The sequence below is a fragment of the Python bivittatus genome, unplaced genomic scaffold, assembly GCF_059951505.1.
Source record: "Python bivittatus isolate LINGU-HERP-01145 unplaced genomic scaffold, Pbiv_v1 ctg000690_np1212, whole genome shotgun sequence".
Lineage (NCBI taxonomy): Eukaryota > Metazoa > Chordata > Lepidosauria > Squamata > Pythonidae > Python > Python bivittatus.
Genome location: NW_028277096.1, coordinates 18,230,038 through 18,253,258, shown reverse-complemented (window position 1 = coordinate 18,253,258; position 23,221 = coordinate 18,230,038). Strand labels below are relative to the sequence as shown.

The 23,221-nt window shown below is 42.7% G+C and overlaps 1 protein-coding gene across 2 annotated transcripts in view; it reads right to left on the bottom strand.

The window, feature by feature from the left end:
* Positions 1 to 23,221, bottom strand: part of HNF1B (HNF1 homeobox B) — an 85,317-nt gene that overhangs the window by 48,295 nt on the left and 13,801 nt on the right. The window contains exons 2-3 of one of the 2 annotated variants that reach the window (XM_007431484.4): positions 12,427 to 12,626; positions 2,616 to 2,880 (exon numbers count right to left, since the gene is read on the bottom strand). In XM_007431484.4, the coding sequence (XP_007431546.1) occupies positions 2,616 to 2,880; positions 12,427 to 12,626 (465 nt within the window). The remainder of the gene's footprint in view (positions 1 to 2,615; positions 2,881 to 12,426; positions 12,627 to 23,221) is intronic. The other variant, XM_007431485.4, reaches the window with a different exon arrangement.

Here is a 23,221-nt window from a genome sequence, read left to right as displayed (position 1 = left end):
AGGCTTTATTGCTATTCTGGGAATAGTGCTAAAGGCTAAACCAGTATCCAAAGGGGATTTGACTTTCAGCTCTGTTTGAATACAGCTGTGCAACATCAGGGTGAGTTTTGATATCAACTATAGTACTAAACTGCTTCTGCATCCCAAACGAACCCAGCCTATTCCACAAGGGGACTAAACCCATGCTCAGAAGCAGCAGGCATAAGAGCTGACAGGTTCATGGAGAGTTGTGCCATGAAGCAGGACCCCCACACATACCCCAGATGTGCATTCCACCCATCACCATTGCTACTTAGCTGCTGTTTAAGCATATCCAGTTTTCAGAGCTGGAGTTTTCCTGAGTACAGGACAAAAATCTGATTTAAAACTAAGACTGATAGTTAAGTTCTCATTGGACATGGGTTTAGGGCTATTCTGGAATACAGGTAGTCCTCATTTAGTGACTGCCTTGTTTAGTGACTGTTCACAGTTAAGACGGTGATAAAAAATTAACTTTACAACCAATCCTTGCATTTACGGCCTTTGCAGGTTTGTAAAGCAAAGGAAAGCTGAAGTTAGATCATAAGCATAGTTGCAGTTTCACTTAGTGACCACTTTGCTTAACAACCGAGTTGCTGGTCCCAATTCTGGTCGCTAAATGAGGACTACCTGTAATGCTAGAATAGCAATAAACTCTATGCTGGTCCAGCTCTCTATCAAAACTCACCTCCTCCTCTGGCACCATCCCATGTTATGGAGAGAGACAGCTGACTTTCCCACTTCCAGAACTGCCTGGAAGGTAGCTTGCAGGACTCGGAAAGGAGCATAAAATAGCCAATAGATGCCAGGCTGATCCCATCCCCTAGAACTCCACTGGATGTTGGCACCCACAGAATGGTTGGTGAGTGCAGTGCCTTCAAGCTCCTGGTGCCTTCTCCCTGTGGCTGAGAGAGAGACCAACTGGCCTAAAGGCCCCCAGCTGACTTCCTGCCTAAGGCAGGGCTAGAACACTCTGTCTCCTGACATCTAGCCCAGTGCCTTTAACCACTATGCCAAGCATCCTCTTATAACACACGCAAAACCTGTGTTGCCCTTAAGGGGGGAAACGTGACTTTAACACCACCAGAGTTAAAGATAACTTAACTCTGGGGAGGGAGGGCAATCTCTTGGTAATACAAAGCGTTAAACCAAATCAATATAGATGCTTAGACGGATCCCAGATTCTTGCAGGACCCAGAAGAATACAGGTAATCCCCACTTTAAGAATGAGTTCCGTTCCCAAGGCCTGTCCTTGAGTCGAATTTGTATGTAAGCTGGAACAGTATTATTGTATAATACTGTATAAGTAGTACCGTGTAATGAAGTCAAACCATGGTGTATTTAACGTGAATTTGCTACAATAGGCTCTGTTCTTAACTATGGGTCGTCTGTAACCTGGGTGTTCTTGACCCAGGGACTACCTGTAGTCTGTTCAGTTACGACTACTGATTCAGGAACTACTGAATATTATTAGCTAATAAATGTATTAACAACATATGTATTACAGATCTCCAACTAAGGCACCTAAAACAGGTCTGGTGGGGAGGGGGCGTTGCTAGTCTACAGAAAGAACGTGAGCAGTGAGACTGACAGTGGGGACTTTATTAAGAAGACAGCACACAATTATTTCATTGGGCCCAATTATAACATGCTAAGCTGATTTTCTATCTCAGTGTTTCTCGACCTTGGCAACTTTAAAATGTGTGGACCAGCCTGGGGAATTCTGGGAGTTGAAGTCCACACATCTTAAAGTTGCCAAGGTTGAGAAACACTGTTCTATCTTAAACAAAGGAAATATGGGCCCACACCCACTAATGTGCCTCTTTGCCATCTTTCTTGACACCCAACAGACTCCCTGCTCCAGCTGATTTTTTTTTTTAAATATGCCTTTAATTTAAAAATTAAATAGGGCATGCTACAAAGCAAAGTACCAGCGTCTAGTATCATATGTATTTACAAGAATGTCCTTGCGCCCCTCAAAAATCCTATTTAGAATGTGACACGTGAAGTGCATTGTAGGGAGAAGTTTATCTTCCAGCAGATGGTGTCTTGTCTCTGCCCGTGCCCACCATGGTGATCATGTTGTGAGCAGGCAAGTCTCCCAGGCCGTCATCTTATAACGCACAACCTTATGTTCTCAAAACCCCAAATGAGTCTCCACTCCAAGAAGGTTGCCCATTTGTCTGTGACCTACCCAAAGCCTGCACAGATGGTGACCACCAAGTTGAACCAAGTCAACCAGAGAAGCAGTCATTCTCTTGATTTTGTTAAGTCTCCAACAGAGGCAACAATGCCCAGGGTAGGTTCTGCTTCCCTAGTTGGCAGGTTCAGTCCCAAACTGTGCAGGCCTCTTACACACACACACACACACACACAGACACACACACACACACACACACACACACAGTTGTTTGCCTAGGTAGATGGTGAGGATAGCAGGTTCTTTTCCCTTTGACCCAGAACATGCTAGACCCTTCACACAATAGGGGTTTTGGTTTAACAACAAAGGCTCTGCTCTTTGCCAACAAGCTGTTGGTTGATTCGACGCACCAGAAGGGAAGATGCTGTTTTGTTCGTTTCTGTTTCAGAGCTTTTACCTGTTGCATTCCTCTACCAGCGCTTCCCTTTCTTCCTTGCTGGGGTTCTTTTGCCGGTCGTAGGCCTGGTACAAGATCTGCTGGGAAGCAGGACCCCACTTGAAGCGGTTGCGCCTCATCTTCTTGCTGGGCGTTTCAGCACAAGAGTCGTCTATGTGGCCCACACCCTGGTTTTGCTGGTTAAATTCTGGAAAGAGAAACAGCAGCTGATCTTGACTGCTTTTTTCTGTCATATTTCCAGAACCCTGGACTGTCTGGTTGAATTCTGAAAGAGAAAGGAGTAGATTTTGATTGGGCCTGTAGGCAGGGTTGTGCGACAGACACCTGTATGAAGAGATTTAGTTGACTTTAAGGAACGTCTCAGGGCCCTAGAACGAGTTTTCTTTGCATGCGTGGCTGGTTCAGCCATCAACTCGGCAGCCATTTTCATGCCAATGTTTTGGTAATAATTTTATTAAGCACTACAATTAAAAAGATAAAAACTAATACAAACTAAAAAAAATAAAAAAAATAAAAGAATTTAAAAAATAGAAAGGAAAATAAAAAAGAAAGGAAAATAAGAATATAGGAAAGAAAAAGAAAAGAAATATATAAAGAAATTACTTCCACCTTCATCACGACAGCTATAAACAATTTTAGTAACTTGTCACCTCCTCTTAAAATACAACAAATGATCTCTTCTTCCCATATTTCATCTCTTATCTATAAACACATTCTTAAAACCTTGTCATTCAGTCCTGATCAGCAAAAGTCCATTAAGGGTTACCAGAAATAACAACATATCTATTTTAACCTTGATCAAATAAACCAACTTTACATTCCTTCCTTTTACTTTTAACAATCTTGATCTTTTATCACTTCAAATAATGTCCTATTTTAATGCCAACTTTTTAAGGCTATCCTATCTGGGTTGCAAAAATCAACACCATTGCGGGAGTTTTCTACATCTCTTTTTTTTCATCTAAAAAAAAAGTTGTTTAGATTTTTTGCAGCCCTGTGAAGAGAGGCATTAGCAGTTGCCTCAGTGGGGGAATAACGTTCTCTCAGTGGGAACAATGTGAAACAGGAAGCAATCAGGAATATCTATTGGGGGGTCAAAAAAGTCAATATGGCATCTACAACCATGCGATCAAAGCCTTGCCTTTTTTTACATGCATAAAAGCAACCTTTGAAAATCCAATTGGGCAACGAACCTACAGTAGCTCGCTATGCAATAAGCATTATTATTCCCCTTCCATATGATTTGCAATATTAAGGAAGTTGGTTAGGGGGACCTCATAAATGTCTTCCAGGGTGGCTGCATTTCTCACTAACATGATGGGCTCATTGAAGGGACAACAGGGTTAGGGTTTTGTCCCTTCAACAAGCCCATCATGTTAGTGAGAAACACAGCCACCCTGGAAGACATTTATGGGGTTCCCCCTAACCAACTTTCTAGACCGAAGAAGCTGCTTGGACAAGCAGTGAAATGTATCAAACCAAAAGAAAAGAAGTCCAGTTACCATGACTCAACCTCCAGATAATTCCACCTGGATGACTGAGAATCTTCATCAAAATATTAAGGAAATACACTAAGGTAGGGTTGCTCAACCTTGGCTGCTTGAAGATGGGTGGACTTCAACTCCCAGAATTCCCCAACCAGCCATGTTGAAGTCCACTCATCTTCAAGCAGCCAAGGTTGAGCAACCCTGCACTAAGGTTTCAGAAAAGCAGAATCCAGATGACCACTAGATGGCAGCAAAGAGTTAAACGCCCCTTGTATCCCTTTACTGCCATCTACCATCTGAATCCTTGCAGGCAAGATCTCCTAGATAATAACATATGATGATTCTTTAAACACACTGCAGTGAGGAAGGGACACAATTGCCAATGAAGTACCAGGAAGAACCCAATTCTCTTCTCTGCCCACTAATTTGCATTCACACCACCAGTTTTCCCTCCAGGTTACTCCTCTGGTGGGCCACAGCTGTAAAAAACCTGAATGTTTAATGCTTCTGAGAAGAGGGAGATTCCATTCTATGTTGCTTGCTAAAGTTCCTTCTGCTTCTAAGGTATAGAGGTCGAACCTCTTGTGCATTTGACTAGCTCCGTCACACAAGGCCTAGCCAGGAGGCAACCCATTGGAGTCAAGCGCTGGGAAGAGTCTAGGACTTATATTCTTCCATCAGCAACTCTTTCCATGGACATTTCCCATGGTATAAATTTGATTGCAATGAAAACCATCAGTGTAAGAATGTTTCTGGAAAACTTCTAATCTAGCAAGGGAGCCTATTGCTCAAAGATATGTTGAATGGTGCATTTTATTGATTTCCTAGGTTTTCAATGTAGGAAGTTGGTTTACTGCTCTACAGTTAAAAACTCTTAGACTGGCATATTAGAAAACAAAACAATGACCAAAGAATCTGCAATATATAATAAACGTTAGAAAGGAAAAGCCATGATACAGCAAAGCAATAAAACCACATCACACTGATTAAATTGCCTTCAATGATATGCTGAACAAATAAGAGAGATCTCTACCAGACACTGGAGAACATCAGATTTGGTAACAGGCATGCTCCTGAATATGGAGTACCATGAGTGAAAAACCCACATATGAAGAATATCCTGTCTCTAATCATAACAGAGCCAGTTTGGTGTAATGGTTAAGTCACCAGGCTAGAAAGTGGGAGACTGTGAGTTCTAATCCTGCTTTAGGCACGAAGCCAACTGGGTAACCTTAGGCCAGGCCCTCTCTCTCAGACCTAGGAAGGAGGCAAGGGCAAACCACTTTTGAATTCTTGCCAAGAAAACTCCAGGGACTCGTCCAGGCAGTTGCCAGAAGGCACCAAAAAAACCATAATTTCAAATGGGGAAAGGGTAGAAAAGTACCAGATGGGTCTGAGAAAATGACTTTAAGACTCAGGCAGGCTTGGATGTATCAATCAAGTTGCAACATTTAGATTAGAATTCTAGAAAGACTTTTGAGGTGTAACCACATTGTTGGGACTTATTTCTTCACGTACTTTCCAAAGCTTGGGGTGTATTGTCTTTTAATGTGACATATTCTGTATCCTGTGAATAAAAAAATCCTAATTTGGCCCAAATGGTACCACCCAGGACCAAGAAAACCATATGATCAGATTGTAAATTCTCAACATTTGCAAAAATGTCAATCTATGGGAGGAAAGAAATGTAGAGGAATTCCAGCCAGGATTAAGCATGAACAGAGGGTACCAAATGGCAATAGACTGCCGGAAGAGATACATAACCAGTAATTGATACATGGAATTAATAGATATTGAAATTAATTGCCATCAAGTCGTTGTCGACTCTTAGCGACCACATAGACAGATATTGAAAAGAGATGTTTTAATGTAAATTAAAATCAGATGGAAGGCTTTCCCTGTCACCAAGTTACAGTGCTATCCACCCATCCGTGAGTCAACAAAAAACTTTACCCGTGTGCAGTTTGTCACCCCCTTTGACTCTCCCTATCTTGCCTCTATTCCAATGTTTCTTAACCTTAGCATCTTTAAGACATGCGGACTTCAACTCCCAGAATTCCCCAGCCAGCCATGCTGGCTGGGGAATTCTGGGAGTTGAAGTCCACACGTCTTAAAGTTGCTAAGGTTGAGAAACACTGCTCTATTCTATCTCTTCTGACATAACTGCTGTTTGGTGTTGCATGCGCAGCGCATAACTGGCCAAGCGATCCTCTAAGCTGCCTGACTTCGCTGCCCTTCCTCTCCAGCATGTCACCAGCCAGCGGGAAAAACCTCCACTAATCACAAGGCTGCATCACAAACGGGGTGGTCTGGCCCCAGAACTGCCCTTCTCCTGGATCCTGTTCTCTCCTAACAGAGTCAAGTTGTATTAAAGAGGAGAAAGAATCACAGAGTTGAATTGCTAATACTGGTTCTTTGGGGAGCATAGTTATTTAGGATCGCTCTCCCATTCCTTTATTTTCTCTGTAGAATTCCATCTATACGTGGGTTCCTAGATATTGTGTTCTAGAAGCCAAAGGAGAGAGAATTGGCCCCAACCTTTTACTGTTGCGTTATTACACTCTTGCACAAAACCAGTAAAACAAGCACTACCAGATAGAGTGACCTACTGCTGTTGCACTAATCCAATGGATCATTGACACGGCAACAGCCCAGATTGGTGCAGGTTTTTAGGAAGACAACAGTGGGACAAAGAGGATGACCAGGGACCAGAGAGGAGAAGGCAGAGGCATCCAGAGAGGAAGTGTCCAAAAAGTCAAGATGGCGGCTGTAATAGAGCAGTCGAAGCCCCTTCCCTCACATTAGAAGGAGTATTGTGCCATTGTTAAGTGCAAGCAGAAGTCCTGTGTGATGCTAGAGATGGGGAGGAAAGAATAAAACATTAAAGAAACTTATAATGCAGGCGTAATGTGGCCTGCTTGATTTTGACTTAGCAGGTTGTGGTTGTCCAACTGCTATGGTTGCAAATGAGGGCTTGTGGTGTAATAGGTAGCGGATACCCAAAGAATTGTGGTTTACAAGTAGTCCTTGGCTAACAACGGTAATTGGGACTAGAATTTCCATCGCTAAGCGATGCGGTCATAAAGCATGTCACATGGCCACATCGCTTAGCAATGGCTATCTCAGCAGTCTCCGTTGTAGTCGTTAAGCAAGTATCATGGGTCGTTAAGCGAGCAGGTGGGTAAGTGACTGCTGCCGGGTGAGCGACTTACTGGACTGACTTGTGACCTTCCCTGCCCGCTTCCCCATTGACTTTGCTTGTGGAAACCAGCAGGAAAGGTTACAAATGGCAATCGCATGGCCGCAGGATACATGACCGTTGTTAAGCACGAGCTTGTTGCCAAGCGCCTGGATTATGATCACGTGACCACAGGGGTGCTGCAACAGCCAGAACTTTGAGGACCAGTTGTAAATACTACTTGTTCAGCATCATTGTCACTTTGAAAAGTCCCTGAATGAGTGATCGTTAAACAAGGTCTATCTGTATTCAGTAACTATGCTTAAATAAACTATGGTTTAGGGCAGTGTTGTCCAAACTTGGCCACTTTAAGATGAGTGGACTTCAACTCCCAGAATTCCTCAGCCAGCCATGCTGGCTGGGGAATTCTGGAAGTTGAAGTCCACTCATCTTAAAGTGGCCAGGTTTGGACAACACTGGTTTAGGGTTATGTCCAAAGCCAACTTATATGTCCCTTGTTTAATCAGCGTGGCTGTTAATCAGTAATCCTTCAGAATTATAGTTTTGGGAGAGAGTTAATTCTCTGTCTCAGGGTTGTAATGAATGCTTCCTGAATGGGAGAGAGGCACAGAGACCAGGGGGAATCCCTTGGCTTTGGCACATTAAATCCTTGTATGGACAGGAAGTTCATGGTGCCATTCCATAACTGCTCAAAGTCACTGGGAGTCAGGTGGCATATAAATTTAATTAACTAATTAGTATTATTATTCATTCCCTGGCACCACACAAAAATGAGTGGCAGAGTAGGAATGCCTAGGAAAAGATTTATGGCTGGATAAGTCTACAAAGAAGCTTCAAACTGTAGGTTCATCTACATTTGAGGTCTTTTGACACTGCTGAGCTACAGTGCTGTCAAGCCAGATGCCCATAAAAAACTGTTGGAGCTTCAATTGTAGTGTCATGGGCACCATCTTGACTTTTTTGACCCCCCTGCAGACACCCCTATCTCAAGCCATTCTGAGAGTTGTCAGAAAACTATTCCAACATGACATTTGCTGGATCTCTACCAAATCTCTCTTGTCTCTGCTCCCCGTCACTGCCAGTCCCCTCCAAGGAAATTGGTAAGAAACCCTAACAGAGTCTCTACATACCTTCACATAGGGCTTAGATATCGAAATAAGGTGGGGAAAAGCTACTTTAACACCTGCACAGCTAAGGACGATTAAAGGCCATCTCCTTCCTGGCCTGCAGACACGATGAAAACAGCATCATGGGCACACGGCAGAACAGAAAGGGGGGTGGGCATTCGGTGCCATGATCAGGTGAAAGTGGAGAAAGCATTTGGCTGTAGGGCTGTGCCCAGATTCTTCTGCATGTGCCGTGCAATATGGGGAACACCCCAAACGAAAAGAACCTTGACCCAGCTCTGCGCCATCACCTGAATTCATCAAGCGCCTTGAGGGCAACCCGTTACCAGCACCCATTGCTAACAAAGACTGGACTGACCTTTTTATGCAACCTACAGTTCCACCGGGCACTGTACTCTCTAGAATAGTTTGTGAGCGATGGAGAAAGGCAGGATCGTTCCCAAAGCATCAAAAAGGAGAGAGTAAAATGGCTTAGGTCACCAATCCTCAGTCAAGTCTCAATTTGAAACACAGTACTGCCTAAAGTCATCCCTTTCCTTTCCTTTCCTTTCCTTTCCTTTCCTTTCCTTTCCTTTCCTTTCCTTTCCTTTCCTTTCCTTTCCTTTCCTTTCCTTTCCTTTCCTTTCCTTTCCTTTCCTTTCCTTTCCTTTCCTTTCCTTTCCTTTCCTCTCCTCTCCTCTCCTCTCCTCTCCTCTCCTCTCCTCTCCTCCCCTCCCCTCCCCTCCCCTCCTTGGCCTAAGACTACCCCAGAAATTCAACAGATAAACCTCTTTTGGGCAAGAAAATGCACTAGCGGGGATTTCTAAATTCACCTTTTCTGCTGCTGATAAAGACCAAGAAGCTGGCTTACAAAGGAGAAGAGGGGAAGCTGGGTGGGGGGAGGAGAGCTCATACGTGCAGCAGCTGGGAACCTCTGCCCTACCTCAGACTCACCCATCAAATCAGTGATAATTAGACTATGCAACACCTACTGGTATCTCGCATTCAGCTTAAATCCTGCGCCATAAACAAAAAGTCAACAGGTTTATCTTTGGATGTGCAAGACTGTAGCCAGCTAACTGGATCACTTTGTCCTAGCGACATTGTTCCCCCAAGGATTGCTGGCTGCATTTGACACAATAGCCTATTCAAGTTTACCCATAACTTGGAGACACATTTCTAAGGAGAAGGAAAGCTCCTTCTTTCTCCGGTTCCTCCTCGGGGTAAGAAAAGAAATCGGAAAGAGGATGGGGGGTGGGGGGTGGGGGTGGAAATGACACCTTCCAGAGATGGGGGATAAAGAACCTCTAAGTTGCAGAAATTGAGAGTCAGTTTGGCGTAGTGGTTAGGGCACCAGGCTAGAAACCAGGAGACCCTGAGTTCTAGTTCTGCCTTAGCATGAAGCCATTTTGGACTTCCTCTCTCAGTCCTGGGAAGGAGAAGACAGCCTTCTGGAAAGGTTGCCAAGAAAACTACAGAGACTTGCCCAGGCGTCCACACTGACCCACTGGTGTGCACACATACATACACAGGAATTTAGAATTTAGTCCCCCAATTAATAGAGTAAATCTCAAATCTTTAGCTGAAATCTCAGAGCGATCCAGCCCAGATGGATTAATGGCCTGTTGTGTGAACTTGTCCAAGTATGGTTTGTGGAAAAAGGGAAAAAACAGAGAGCTGGACAATCTTTGCTGGACACATATAACATTCGGGAAGTAAAGTTAGGACCATATCACGTTTATTTATTTATGAATGTATTCACTGCCTTAATCCATGTGAATAAAGCTCGGCTGCGGGAAATAGGGGTCACTCAGAGTCCTCTATTGTGGGGGAGATGGGCGGGGGAGAAATCCAAATAATAATAATAATAATAATAATAATAATAATAATAATTATTATTATTATTTAAAAATTGTGGGTTATTGTTGTTTCCCTCCCTATTTTTAACTCTGCTGGGCCTATTTCAGGCTTTTTGTGGCAGTTTTCAACTAGTTCCCATATCGAAAGGGTAGGAAATGATGGCTTCACTTTTCAAGAGTCATGGTGAGAAAGAGCTCCAGAACCACAAGAAGGGGACTTGGGAATGCATGTGGTGTGGGGCCACCGGTTATCCACCAAGGTTAAGCAAACCATAGCTCAGTGTGGTATATGATCACAGCCATTGTTGTGCATTGATCGTAGCAACTAACCCCACGGTTAATAAATATCAAGTATGGGGAGGATAATTTCATTTTGTTCTGATAACGGTGCCATAATGCCTTGGTTTGACATGATCAAATCATTTATTTTCAAGCCGTTTAAATTGTGTGCCTCTTTAGATGGTCCCTGGCTCTTGTATGGCGTTTGCTTATGACTGACTTAGATTTTTCTGTTTTTACTGATCATGAATGTTATCTACGAATTAGAAATTGATCTCTAAACCTAATTAAATAAGTAAACATTGAAGTTCGGCACTTCCGCTTTTGGGCAAGACCCTTTCAAGACTGGGGGTTGGGGGGGCACGGGCAGAACAAGGAATTACATAAGAACAGAATTAAGGAGCAGAACTGCTTTTAGTCTAATTCAGCCCACTATTTTTATGTCTTTAAACAACTACTGAATATTCCCAGTGGAATTGTCACCCATAGCCCTGGTAATCCTGAAGAGTTATTAGAAAATTTGAAGACTGGGATTCTATGATCCTGTAATATATTAATGTCATATTATATGTCATGTATTAATCTGATATTAATCTGCACCTGCATAATCACGTACACACTCATGTATTTAACTGCACACCTTATTCTGAATTAAAACGGTGCCTCCCATTTGCCCCAAAATGGACGTTGCCAGCTATCTCAGAATGGAAGCCATCGGCTTCCTGAATGTTTGTTACGATTCTTTTATGTTGAATGTTTGTGATGATTCACCTTCAAAAACAGAACCGGAGCAAGTTTGCTGAGAGGGAGTCACGCAAAACTACAGCAACTAGTCAAAGCCAACCTTTGCAGAGTCAGACCTGGTCAGTACATGGGAAACCTCCAGAGCAGTGTTTCTCAACCTTGGCAACCTTAAGAGGTGTGAACTTCCACTCCCAGAATTCCCCAGCCAGCCAGGCTGGCTGGGGGATTCTGGGAGTGGAAGTCCACACCTCTTAAAGTTGTCAAGGTTGAGAAACACTGCTCCAGAGAATCCCAACTTTCTAGGCTACACTGGGAAAGAATAAAAAATCCCAGAAGAGAATGACAAATTAATTTTATCCTATTGCCAAGAAAACCACACAAGCTTTGTGCATGAAGTCACCAGATTGAAAGGAAAGGAATCTATGCTAAAGAGGGCACAGCTCAACAATACAATGCATGCTTGGCAGTATATCTCTGGCTTTTCCAAGTATGCTTGGGAAAAATTGGGGGCCCCTACTAATCAGGGAAATCATACTAAATGAGTTAACTGAGTTCATTTGACGTGTTACCTCCATAAGATTTATTTTATTTTGGTGTAGGATGGTGAACAAACCCAGCTCTTCCAGTTTATGGAACCACCTCTTGATGAAAACCAACCAGAGTTGATGGGAGTTGGATGGTGTGCAAATTGGATTAAATACGTACATAAAACTATGCCTGTATGAAACTAATCAATGTGATTTGGTGTTTCATTTGAGGGCATTCTGTTAGGGGCTACCAGTTGCTGGTGGGCAAGGCCGAAATCAACTTTTACTCAGCTAGGAAAATGCATCACCCTATATTCCTAGATATACCTTGGATTCTGATTCATAGCTTTAATTTACCCATGTCTCTCTATCTGTCTGTCTGTCTGTCTATCTCATGGTCTCTCATACCCACACTTCTCAACCTTTTATGGATATTTTGCAATAAAAACAACTTTGGAGTTTCCTTAACTGAAAAGCATTCCATGTTCATGTTCAGAAGACAAGAGTCTCAGATTCACAGATGCGTCCATGGGAAGATACTGATAAGTGATCTATGCCCACACATACGTACAACATCCATCCCAATGTCTCGAACCGCAATATTACTTACGCCTGAGGATCTCTCTCTGTTTCCGGACATACCACGTATAGAGCGCTGCCCGTTTCTGTGTTTTCATAGGCGTCCCCTTGTTGAGATGCTGAGAAAGGTGGGACTGATTCAGTCCAGTGACATCCACCACCTCCCTTTGGGGGATGTTATGTTGTTGCATGTAACCCTTGATCATCTTTGCAGCTCGCCAAGGGTCTTCACTAAAAGGAGGGAAAGAAATAGAGTTAGTCTTTGGTTAGTGGGAGGTGTGGAAGGAACCACATTTAAGTACGTAAAACATCTGGAAATTCAGGAGGGGGGGGTTGGGGACATGGAAGAGAAATTGGGCTTTCTTCCCCTATTCCCCCACCCATGAAAGTGTGTGTGTGTGTGTTTATAAATATATATAAAATTTATTTGAAAATGACTATGATGGAAGTTCATGGAGAAAATATCTCTATGTAGTCGCTAAGAGTAGACACCAAGTTGATGGTGCATAATCAATCAGTCAGTGATGGAAGCCATGAGAGGTGGATTTATAATCTGCAAAATCAGGGCATTAAAAGAAAAAATAAACCAAGAAGTCATTTTGATAGTACTGGTTGTCCTTTTTCACACAACATGCTAAGCCATGTTTCTCAACCTTGGCAAGCTGAAGAGGGGTGGACTTCAACTCCCAGAATTCCCCAGCTAAGCCATCTTTGGTTCACTTTAGTATCTGTAATTATACTGCTTATGTGGGTAAATGATTTTAGTCATGTCTCCAGTTGCTACCAAAAATTCATTAATTCATTCATTCTTTTTTATCAAGTTGATGGGCCACCCAGCTCCATCACAACTCTGGGGGGAGTACAGCATGAAAGAATTAAAATGAAATAATTTAAAATCATGCAAAAACAAACATCCAGAAGTAACCCCACCAGGCTAACCATTCCACAAGGGGTCTGTGGCCCACTGGAGACCAAGATCTGGAGAAACAGCCAGGTTTTAAGGGCTCCTTTAAATAAAGCCAGGAAAAACTCAAGTGCGGGAAAGAGACAATGGAAAAGAGACAGCATAAGGTCTCTCTTCAAGGGTGGCCATTTTTGCTCCACGCTCAAATGCTGCTTTTCTTCATGCACCATTTTAAGGGGTGGAATTACAATCTCTCTGTCTCTCTCTCTCTCTTTCTTTCTCTCCCTCTCTCTCTCTCTCTCACACACACACACACACAGACATACAGGTGCATACGTAGATATGTGTGTTTGTACACATGTGTGTGTGTGTGTGTATGTGTGTGTATATATAAAATGGCATTTTTGTCATGATGCAGGGATAGAAAAGGGGGGGGGGGAAACAATACAGCAAGAACCAAAATGGTACATATCAGGCTTCTCATACACATATAGGAAATTCCATACCAGAGTTTCAGTAAAGGATCACCATGTCTCCTTGTAATCATCTATCCTTTATCTACACCTATAAGCAACCTGTTTGTCAGGCGCAAATAAAATAAATAATTGGAATGATACATTTGGAAAAATAAATTATTTAAAAACTAAATATCCTAACCATTGTTGTATGTCCTAGACACCATGGTGGCCAAATTTCAGTTCTCTGAATCAGTGAAAATAGAGGCAAGGAAGGGAGGGAGGGAGGGAGGGAGGGGGAGAGGAAGGAAGGAAGGAAGGAAGGAAGGAAGGAAGGAAGGAAGGGAGGGAGGGAGGGAGGGAGGGAGGGAAGGAAGGAAGGAAGGAAGGAAGGAAGGAAGGAAGGAAGGAAGGAAGGAAGGAAGGAAGGAAGGAAGGAAGGAAGGAAGGGAGAGGGAGAGGGAGAGGGAGAGGGAGAGGGAGAGGGAGAGGGAGAGGGAGAGGGAGAGGGAGGAAGGAAGGAAGGAAGGAAGGGAGGGAGGGAGGGAGGGAGGGAGAGGGAGAGGAAGGAAGGAAGGAAGGAAGAGAGGGAGGGAGAGGGAGAGGAAGGAAGGAAGGAAGGAAGGAAGGAAGGAAGGAAGGAAGGAAGGAAGGACGGAAGGAAGGAAGGAAGGAAGGAAGGAAGGAAGGAAAGGGAAGGGAAGGGGAAGGGGAAGGGGAGGGGGAGGGGGAGGGGGAGGGAAGGGAAGGGAAGGGAAGGGAAGGGAAGGGAAGGGAAGGGAAGGGAAGGAAAGGAAAGGAAAGGAAAGGAAAGGAAAGGAAAGGAAAGGAAAGGAAAGGAAAGGAAAGGAAAGGAAAGGAAAGGAAAGGAAAGGAAAGGAAAGGAAAGGAAAGGAAAGGAAAGGAAAGGAAGCCCAAATACCATGTATATATCAATATTAGCAAACAAAACCAGAATTTTATATTTGCAGCTTTTACTGAAATGCCTTAAACTGAAACTCAGAGGCAAATCTCTCCCCCCGCCCCCGACTGGAGACTCAAGCACAGGTGGACAAGCGGTAAGCCCAAGGCCTCCTGTGACCCCAACATCCCTTTCACAATCCCTGAAGTATCCCTAGTTTTTCTATTTTTTAACTTTTTGGTGGGAAGAGGCAGATGGATCAAGGAGCAATAAGGATGCTTTAAGCCATGAAGATACTTAAGGCTGTCATTTCACATCTCAATCCCTCTCCCTCAAACCACCTGAAAATTTGGTTCTGCTTACTCCTTTAATATCATAACTTCCGTGACTCATAACTTCATGGACACTGTAGGAGGAGAGCCCTGTTAGTCTGGGTGGCAAAAAATCAAGGGGAGTCTGGTAGCCCCTTTTCTGAATGATACATTTTATTAAAATCATACGCTTTCATGCACTGAGGTGCACACACATTTATTACAGCCCTAAGGCCAGATACAATCAAAATATACAATAACAACCATCTTACATTGATATATATCTATAAAACAAAACAATATTATTTAATCTAGTAATTAAAATAACAGTGCTAAAATATATCAAAGTAGGCTACTATGTTGTGGAATTTTAACTCTAAATAATGGTGGAGCATATTGTACAGATGGTAGCACAGAACCGGGCAACTTGGGAGGAGATTTCCAGGTCCTTGTCCGAAAGAAGTAGCATTAGATGGAAGTCACACTCCCTGCCAGGAAATCTCTTCAATATCGGGTATATATATATATATCTGTCTAGAATCCTTATATAGGGAGCAATATAGAAGCATATGGCTTAGTGCAGTGTTGTCCAAACTTGGCCACTTTAAGATGAGTGGACTTCAACTCCCAGAATTCCCCAGCCAGCATGGCTGGCTGGGGAATTCTGGGAGTTGAAGTCCACTCATCTTAAAGTGGCCAAGTTTGGACAACACTGGCTTAATGTTTTTATTGAGCCATCTCCACATGGACATGATCGAAGGTGCATGGGAATGCCCTTAAAACGTCCAAAAAGGACTGCTGAGGGCAATGCGTCCATTCTAGCTAGGGTGAAAGCTTTGCAAAATTTCAGAATGGTAATAAATGTTAAATAAGAAGCTGGAATGAACCGTTGTGGTAGAAACTGACAAATATTGGGGTGCAACACCTTCTGTTTTTTTGACTTCACTGAAGCTTTCTGGAGCAAAATACTATCTATCTATCTATCTATCTATCTATCTATCTATCTATCTATCTATCTATCTATCATCTCCCATACTAGATACTTTCTAAGCATTGTTCTTATTTAAATAAGAGAGAGCAACTCTTGGCTATTTACCTCCAGTATCTGTTATGCCATATAAGAATTAACTCAATTAACCTCCGGCATCATTTGTCACCTCCCAACTACCTCACATAAAAACCAGCAAACAAAACATCCTGTCGCAATGAATATATTAGTCACTGATAGAGTCACAAAATTCTTGGGTTGCTGCTGTTGCAACTTAATAATACAGCTGGACCTTTCTAAGCAATGTGCACGTTTGGAGGGGAGATGGGAAGAAATGACATGTCAGGTCACCTCTGAGCATAAAGCAAGGGTTAATACCTCATGCGGCCACTGTGTACATAGTTTAGAGTGGTGCCTTTTAAAAAAAATGCAACTGTTGTCTTCCTTGTGTACCCAGGTTCCTGGATCAAAGTTAGGTGTTTGCTGAGTCACTGAAACACGTGATTACTCCCATGCTCAGTGTCACAAAAACAGACAACCGTTCTTCCAAAAAGGTCCCTTTGGTATGGAAGTTTACCTGGTCTCCTCTTCCACTCTCCACTTAACCAGCTTCAGCACTGGAGTCGGTAAATAAAACTCAGCAACATCCCTCCAAGAAATATGCCAAGAATTTATTCTCTTGGATTATAAACCCCCCAGTTCTCCGGTGAAAACAAACAATCTAATCTGTATCTCTCTGTACACACACGAAGGGGGTCCTGCCAGGCCCCACACGGCCACCCCCTTCATCTGCCTCCCCTCAGGGTCCCATTTTCCCTTCCCCATAACTTGCATGCATCTAAGCAAAAATAAATTCGCTTCTGCCTTGGGCCACCAGACACAAGCAATGCACAGAATACATTAAGCTATAACACGGTTGGTTTGGGTGCACATCTTGTGTGAGACGCCGAGGCATCCTTAGAAAATGAAAGGATGGGGAAATGCAGGACGCAGTTTGGAAGTGTTCTCTCCTGCGTGGAAAAAATGACACGGGTAATCAGAGGTCGCAGAAAGCATCTAAGGAAGCAAGAGAAGGTAGTGGGAAGGTTATTTTGCCTTCTGGTCAAAGGTAGATAAGATCTCTTGCTCCAGGCAATAGTGTGATTTGCTTAGTTTGGGTTTAGCATGATGTGTATATCCTGCACATACCACATTCAGCCATGTTTTAAACCATGGGTTGTTGAATTAACAGCAGTGACTTAGTTTATACATCATGGTAAGCCATCAATCATGGTTTATAAACCACAATGGCTGGGTTCACAAAATGTGTTAAACCCAGTTTAACTAAGCACAGTAGCTGTATTTGCATGAACTACTATGCCCAAATAAATATACTTAATGTGATGCCTGGTTTCCAGATCAGACCTAGACATTAGTTTCTGCAACATGTTGAACTATAAACTATTAATTTGGGCTTAGTTTGGCACCTTTGCAAACTCATCCACTGGGTATCCTTAGACCTGTCCTTATTTTTAACTTGTCCTACCTCACAGGAGTATTGTGACAATATAGCAGTGGATCTAAGAAGGAAAGGAGAATGGCATTTATGCTGTGCATTTGAGGGAGAAAGAACAATTTCAGAATGTACTGGCCGTGTTCACACAATACAGTATTCTTTACCTGACCAAGTAAATGCATTTGTTCAATATGCTAAACTGATTAGTTTTAACCCTGGTTTGTTTTTTGTATCTTCTTATGTTGCGTATGGACACAAGCCATTTGATTGGTTTATGTTTCAGTGTACGGTACTTATATAAACTCCCAAAATGGGTTAAGTCAACAATCAGGTTAAGTGTGTTGTGAGAATTGGTCCCTACACTTTACAGAACCCAAGAGGTTGTTCACATATTAAGGTAAACCATAAACCGTATTGGATGGCTTTGTAATGTGTGTGAACTAGGCTACAATGACGTTAACAAATCATCATCAAAACAAATAACAGTTTAGGGCAACATGTAAGTCTAGTTAAGAGATTTGTTACAGCATTTTGGAAAACAAATATATAGATAAGCATATTGGTCCACTATAGATTTCAAAACCAGCATCAGCATCATCTCTCTCTTATAACCTTCTGAAAATTGTAAAATAATAAATGTACTTCCTGGGTTTACAAAATCCTTTCTCAGTCTGGGTATTGAATGAAGAAAAACCAGGGGGAGAAACTTTGGTGGAGAAGGGAGGGAGGGAGGGAGGGAGGGAGGAGAGGGAGAATTTTTTTCCATATGCAATAGTCTTTCAATGGAACTTCAGAAATATCTTTGCAGGCAGAAGATCCAATCCCTTGCTGAAGTCAGTGGGGTTTACCGCTGAGTAGACATACCTAAAATAAGGTTAATCCTAGTGTCAGCAATACCAACACTAATTTAATTCAGGAAGACATACATCTTCTGTATCCAGAAAGTTTTCCTCTGAGTAACAGTTGTTAAGGAATATTCATGAATTTTATTTGTGAACCGCCCAGAGCCATTGGGAGTTGGGCAGTATACAAATTAATTGAATGAATGAATGAATGAATGAATGAATGAATCCTCTTAGAGATAACTGATTAACTGCTTTGGAGACAAAATGCAGTCACAGACAAGCCTTTAGTTTGATCTAAATTAAATTGGTCTTTCCTATATTCTTGAATAACCACCACTTAGAATAATTTGATGGATGCAGTCTATAAATTCTAAACAAACAATTCTAGAATTCTCAAATACAGTCCTGCAAAAACATGTTCACCAAGGCACAGTACCAGGAAAGAGGAACAACACTGGGGTATCACACTCAATCGTGTCTTTTTAAAAATAAATACATGCATAGCCTTGCACCCTACTCTTTGTTAAAACTGTCCCACCCAAGCTGTTGTTCATTTCGGCTTTTGCAAAATCGCTGTATAAGACATGGAAACCATTTCCAGATTTAGAGTGGCAGAGAGAGGAATGTTACTTTAGAAGTGGAAAGCAGATTCTAGGCAGCGTTTTAAGACATGTTACTTTATATACCTGGAATAAAATTGGAAACCAACCAGCCCTTTTATCTTCCTGCCAGTCTATTTTAAGAAGCTTTTTTTTTTAGGCTATTCTTTTGAGCCATTCATGAGAAGTGTAGCCATATTATTAATAATAGTAGACAAATAAATAATAGACAAGTGATGGACAAATAAGCTGGTTGCCTGAACTCTCACAACCTGGTTGCTGAATTAACCCATTTTCAAGATGTGTATAATATGTTGAACCTAAATCAACCCAACAGGCTATGCTGATATAACATGCTAAACCATCAACCCTTCCACCCACCCCCATACAAAGTTAACACACCAATGAAACTTAGCATATTAGAGAATGGGGCTGCTTAATTTTTAATTGACCGGGTTAAGGCTACTGTAAAGCACTCCATGAGGGACTGCCTTTGGAGACAACCTGGAAGTTGGAGTTAGAAAAAATGTGGATTGCTGATAGAGCAGCCCCATCAGTGTATCCCCAGCTGGGGGATTCTGGGAGTTGAAGTCCACATGTCTTAAAGTTGCCAAGTCTGAGAAACACTGGTATACAATGAAACAGGTTTGAAGTCACCGCATTGACGTCCAGTAGGCGTCTGGGCCCAATTCAAGGTGCTAGTCATCCTCTTTAAAGCCTTTTATGGTGTAGGAACGGGTTACATCAGGCAAGACCTTGCCAAAATAGAATTTGCCCATTTGTAATGGTATGTGGGAATGACCTTGGGAGGTGGGGAGAAGAGATGCTGCCTAGGGAATGATCAGATAAGAGGGGGCATAGCCCGCAGCTGCATAACGGACAGAGAAAGAAACTCAGAAAGGAACCTCCCTAACTTATCAGGCTGTAAAAGAGACGGTGGGAGATTTGTACTTTCAGACTTGCAAGATTGATGTCAGCTTTCCCAGGTAGACCAGACAGGAAACACGATGAAATGAGCTAATTCTACTTTATTTTAAGGCTACTTAACAGAATCTTGCAAGTCTGAAAGTACAATTCCCCCCACCATCTCATGGCTGGCTGGGGAATTCTGGGAATTGAAGTCCACCCATCTTAAAGTAGCCAAGGCTGAGAAACACCGCAGCATACAGTGGGCAAAGCCACTCTCACATTAGCGATAGTCCCTCTTACAGCAAGCTGAGAGCAAAGTCTCTTCAGGGCCATGATTCATGTTTGCACAGGAGAGAAACTTTGCCCTGCAACCCTGGATCTCGGAGAACAAGCACGTGCTGAGGTCTTGGTTGCACAGGGAAGGGTTGAACTTGTCAGGTAAGAGAGGACACCAGGCTAAAGATTCACGAAAACTTCTGGCTTCCAACAAAACGGGTTAGTTGGAAAAAGGGCCACCAGTCCCCTCCTGATATTCTGGCTAAGGAAAACATCTCTTCCCTTTCCGACTTCTCTTCCCCTCTCCTCACCACCAAGTTAAAGTTTACATTTATTTATTTACGGAGGGGATTTCTAACGTCTCCTTCAATGCATTCCCAGGGTCGGCTCCCTAAAAGGAAAGATGAAAGTCACCATCAACAAAGTAAAGCCAAGCCACAAAAAACACACTGAAATGGGGAGGTCAGGCTCTTACAGCAGAAAAAGAAACCGTCGCTCAGTAGCATGAAAAGCTCATTTAAAGAACAAGCAGGGGAAATTAAAAAATAGGTGCTGAGAATCCAGATTACATCCTTGCAGGTGGCAGTGAGACACATTTTTCCCCTTACTCCAAAGTAACATGCAACAGGGTACCATTCTCACAAATTCAAAAGCCATTTTCCTCTTTGGGATACGTCTCTGCCTAGACATCAGAATACTACTTATTGATCATACTTTCTATATCTATGTATGGTTTGCTTTTCGGAAAAACAAGGTTAAGAATAATCCGGAAGCAGGGATTTATTCTTTAAAATTAAAACTCTAAGATTATCATCCAGCAAGGATTGCTGCAGTATAGCCTGCAAAGTCATTGGATGTAACTTGTTTCCCAGAAAATTTAAAACAAAAGAATCCAAGCAGAGGGGGGCAAAAGGTAGAAATAAAAATGGTGCTTTGATTATTCCACATTGGTAAAAAAACAGGCTAGCAACAGAAGGCTGTAGCTGGCCTGCTCTTGGCCAGCACTTGCCATTTTACTTTACTTTACTTTACTTTACTTTACTTTACTTTACTTTACTTTACTTTACTTTACTTTACTTTACTTTACTTTACTTTACTTTACTTTACTTCCCATCTCACCGATGTGACTTGGGGTGGCATACAATAAAATAACCAGTTAAAACAAATATAAAACAACAATTACCAGCAAAAAACAAGCCAGATGGGCCAGCCGGCCTGTTTTTTGCTGGCAAGCAAGGAACAAGATGTGCTTCCGTGATATCTGAGGATGCATCCGCACCACAATGCAGGCAGGCAAAGGAGGAGTTTCTGCAGCAATGTTGCTCTGGGGCAGGTTTTGCTATAACTTATCCAACTTTGCTGAGGACTGGCAAAAAGGAATTTGTAATGAATGACTAAACTGAATCAGACTGCCAGTCTTGTTATACAAAAATCTGTGCCTGCTTATTCCAAGCCTTCTTTGTTTCCCCAGCATAATTTAAGGAAAGCAAACTTTTTCTTCCTGCTATGGTTAAAAATAAAAAAAAATGGAGCAGAAATCTTTGCTAAACTGCTGCAAACCAGCTAGATAAATAGATACATTCTGTAGGCAGTCTCTCTCTCTTGTTGCTCTTAATGTCTGTTCATCTGCCCTGGATTCACATGTGCTTTTGATCAACATGGTGTTGAGTTAGTGCAAAGCGTAAGGCATCACATTGTGGCTAAGACCGTAAAACAGTTTACAAATCACAGTTTGTTTGGTTTGCCCAAGCGGCTAAACCAGAGGTCTCCAGATCTGGTGGACCTATCTGAAATTTTGGTCATGATGTTCTGGGTATTCTTGAAGAATGTAGCTGAGTTTTGCCAATTAATGACCACGGAAGACATTCCCATTACAAACCACCGATTTACCCACATCTGATCTGCCACAAACTTCTTTACAACCACGCCAGCTGTTCTTTAGCCTTTTTCTGCACAAGCGGACATCCTTCCAAGCTAAGCCCTGAGTGGCAACGGCATGTCAATTTTATTTTTTTTAGAAAATCCCTGGAACCTATTTGGGTCCCAGAGAGAAATGGGGAAGATGCTGGGGGCTGCCCCTTTAGTCTTCAGTTGCCACGTTTCAGTGTTTGTACAAATGAAAGCATTCAGGTAGATATCAAGAAAATCTTTCTGGACACATTGATACCCCATGCTGCACACTGGGGATCCCCGGACTAACCCTAGCCAATTTAAATGTATCATGGCTGGCACACGTGCAATGTGCAGAAAGTATGCTAGCAGTAATGGAGCAACAAAGCAACATATTTTGCTTTGTGCTTTCCTTCTTCCTGGTCCCGTGGATCCAGACCTGCAGAGAGCTAGATGGCATTCAGCCTGCTCATATGAGAGACAAATGAGGGCATGGTCCATCCTTTTGGTTCCCCCACATGCCTGTGTTAAGTGGAGGAGCTGGAAGAAAGAAGCCACAAATTTTCCTTGATGATAAGTCCGTATTCCTGGTGATTTGCATGTAGGATTTCACCCCCTTCCCATTTTCAGCTACCAAATCAGCAGGCTGAATGCCTGCAACGGTTAGAGAGTTGTGAGAACAATCACAAGAAGGTGGGTCCACTCAAAACATCTTGTCTCAAAGCCTTCCAGACCTGGAACCTAGACTGACCGAGCCCTCTCCTTTGATTAATGTCACACCCGCTCCCCAAATAAACATGACCAATTTCAAAAGCATTGGTAAGGAATTGGTCCAGATGACCTTGGCATTCTCTTCCACTTCTTGATTCAAGAGCCAGGAAGGGACATCTGAGGATGGCTTTTGAATCACAAGCATTTGTGTTTCAATGATGTTGTGTCGATTTGGCTGTTTTGGCCTGTGCTTTATGAGCCATGAGAATACCACTCCGTCGTAAGAGGTGACGTGACCCCCCACCCACCTCTCCAAGCACTAGAATTGGTTCTGAAACTCAGCTGCCCCAGGTGGCTGGTCTGCAGCATCTCCAGTCCAATCCAGTTCATGACCACCCTGGGCCATGTGACTCTGAAAAAGTCACCTGCTCTGCTCCCACAGATGGTGGCAGACTGACAAATAGATGCTCAAGAAATGGACGGGACAAAAGGAAGCAAATCAGCAAGCAACAGTTCACAAACAATTTGCACGCAAACCATGC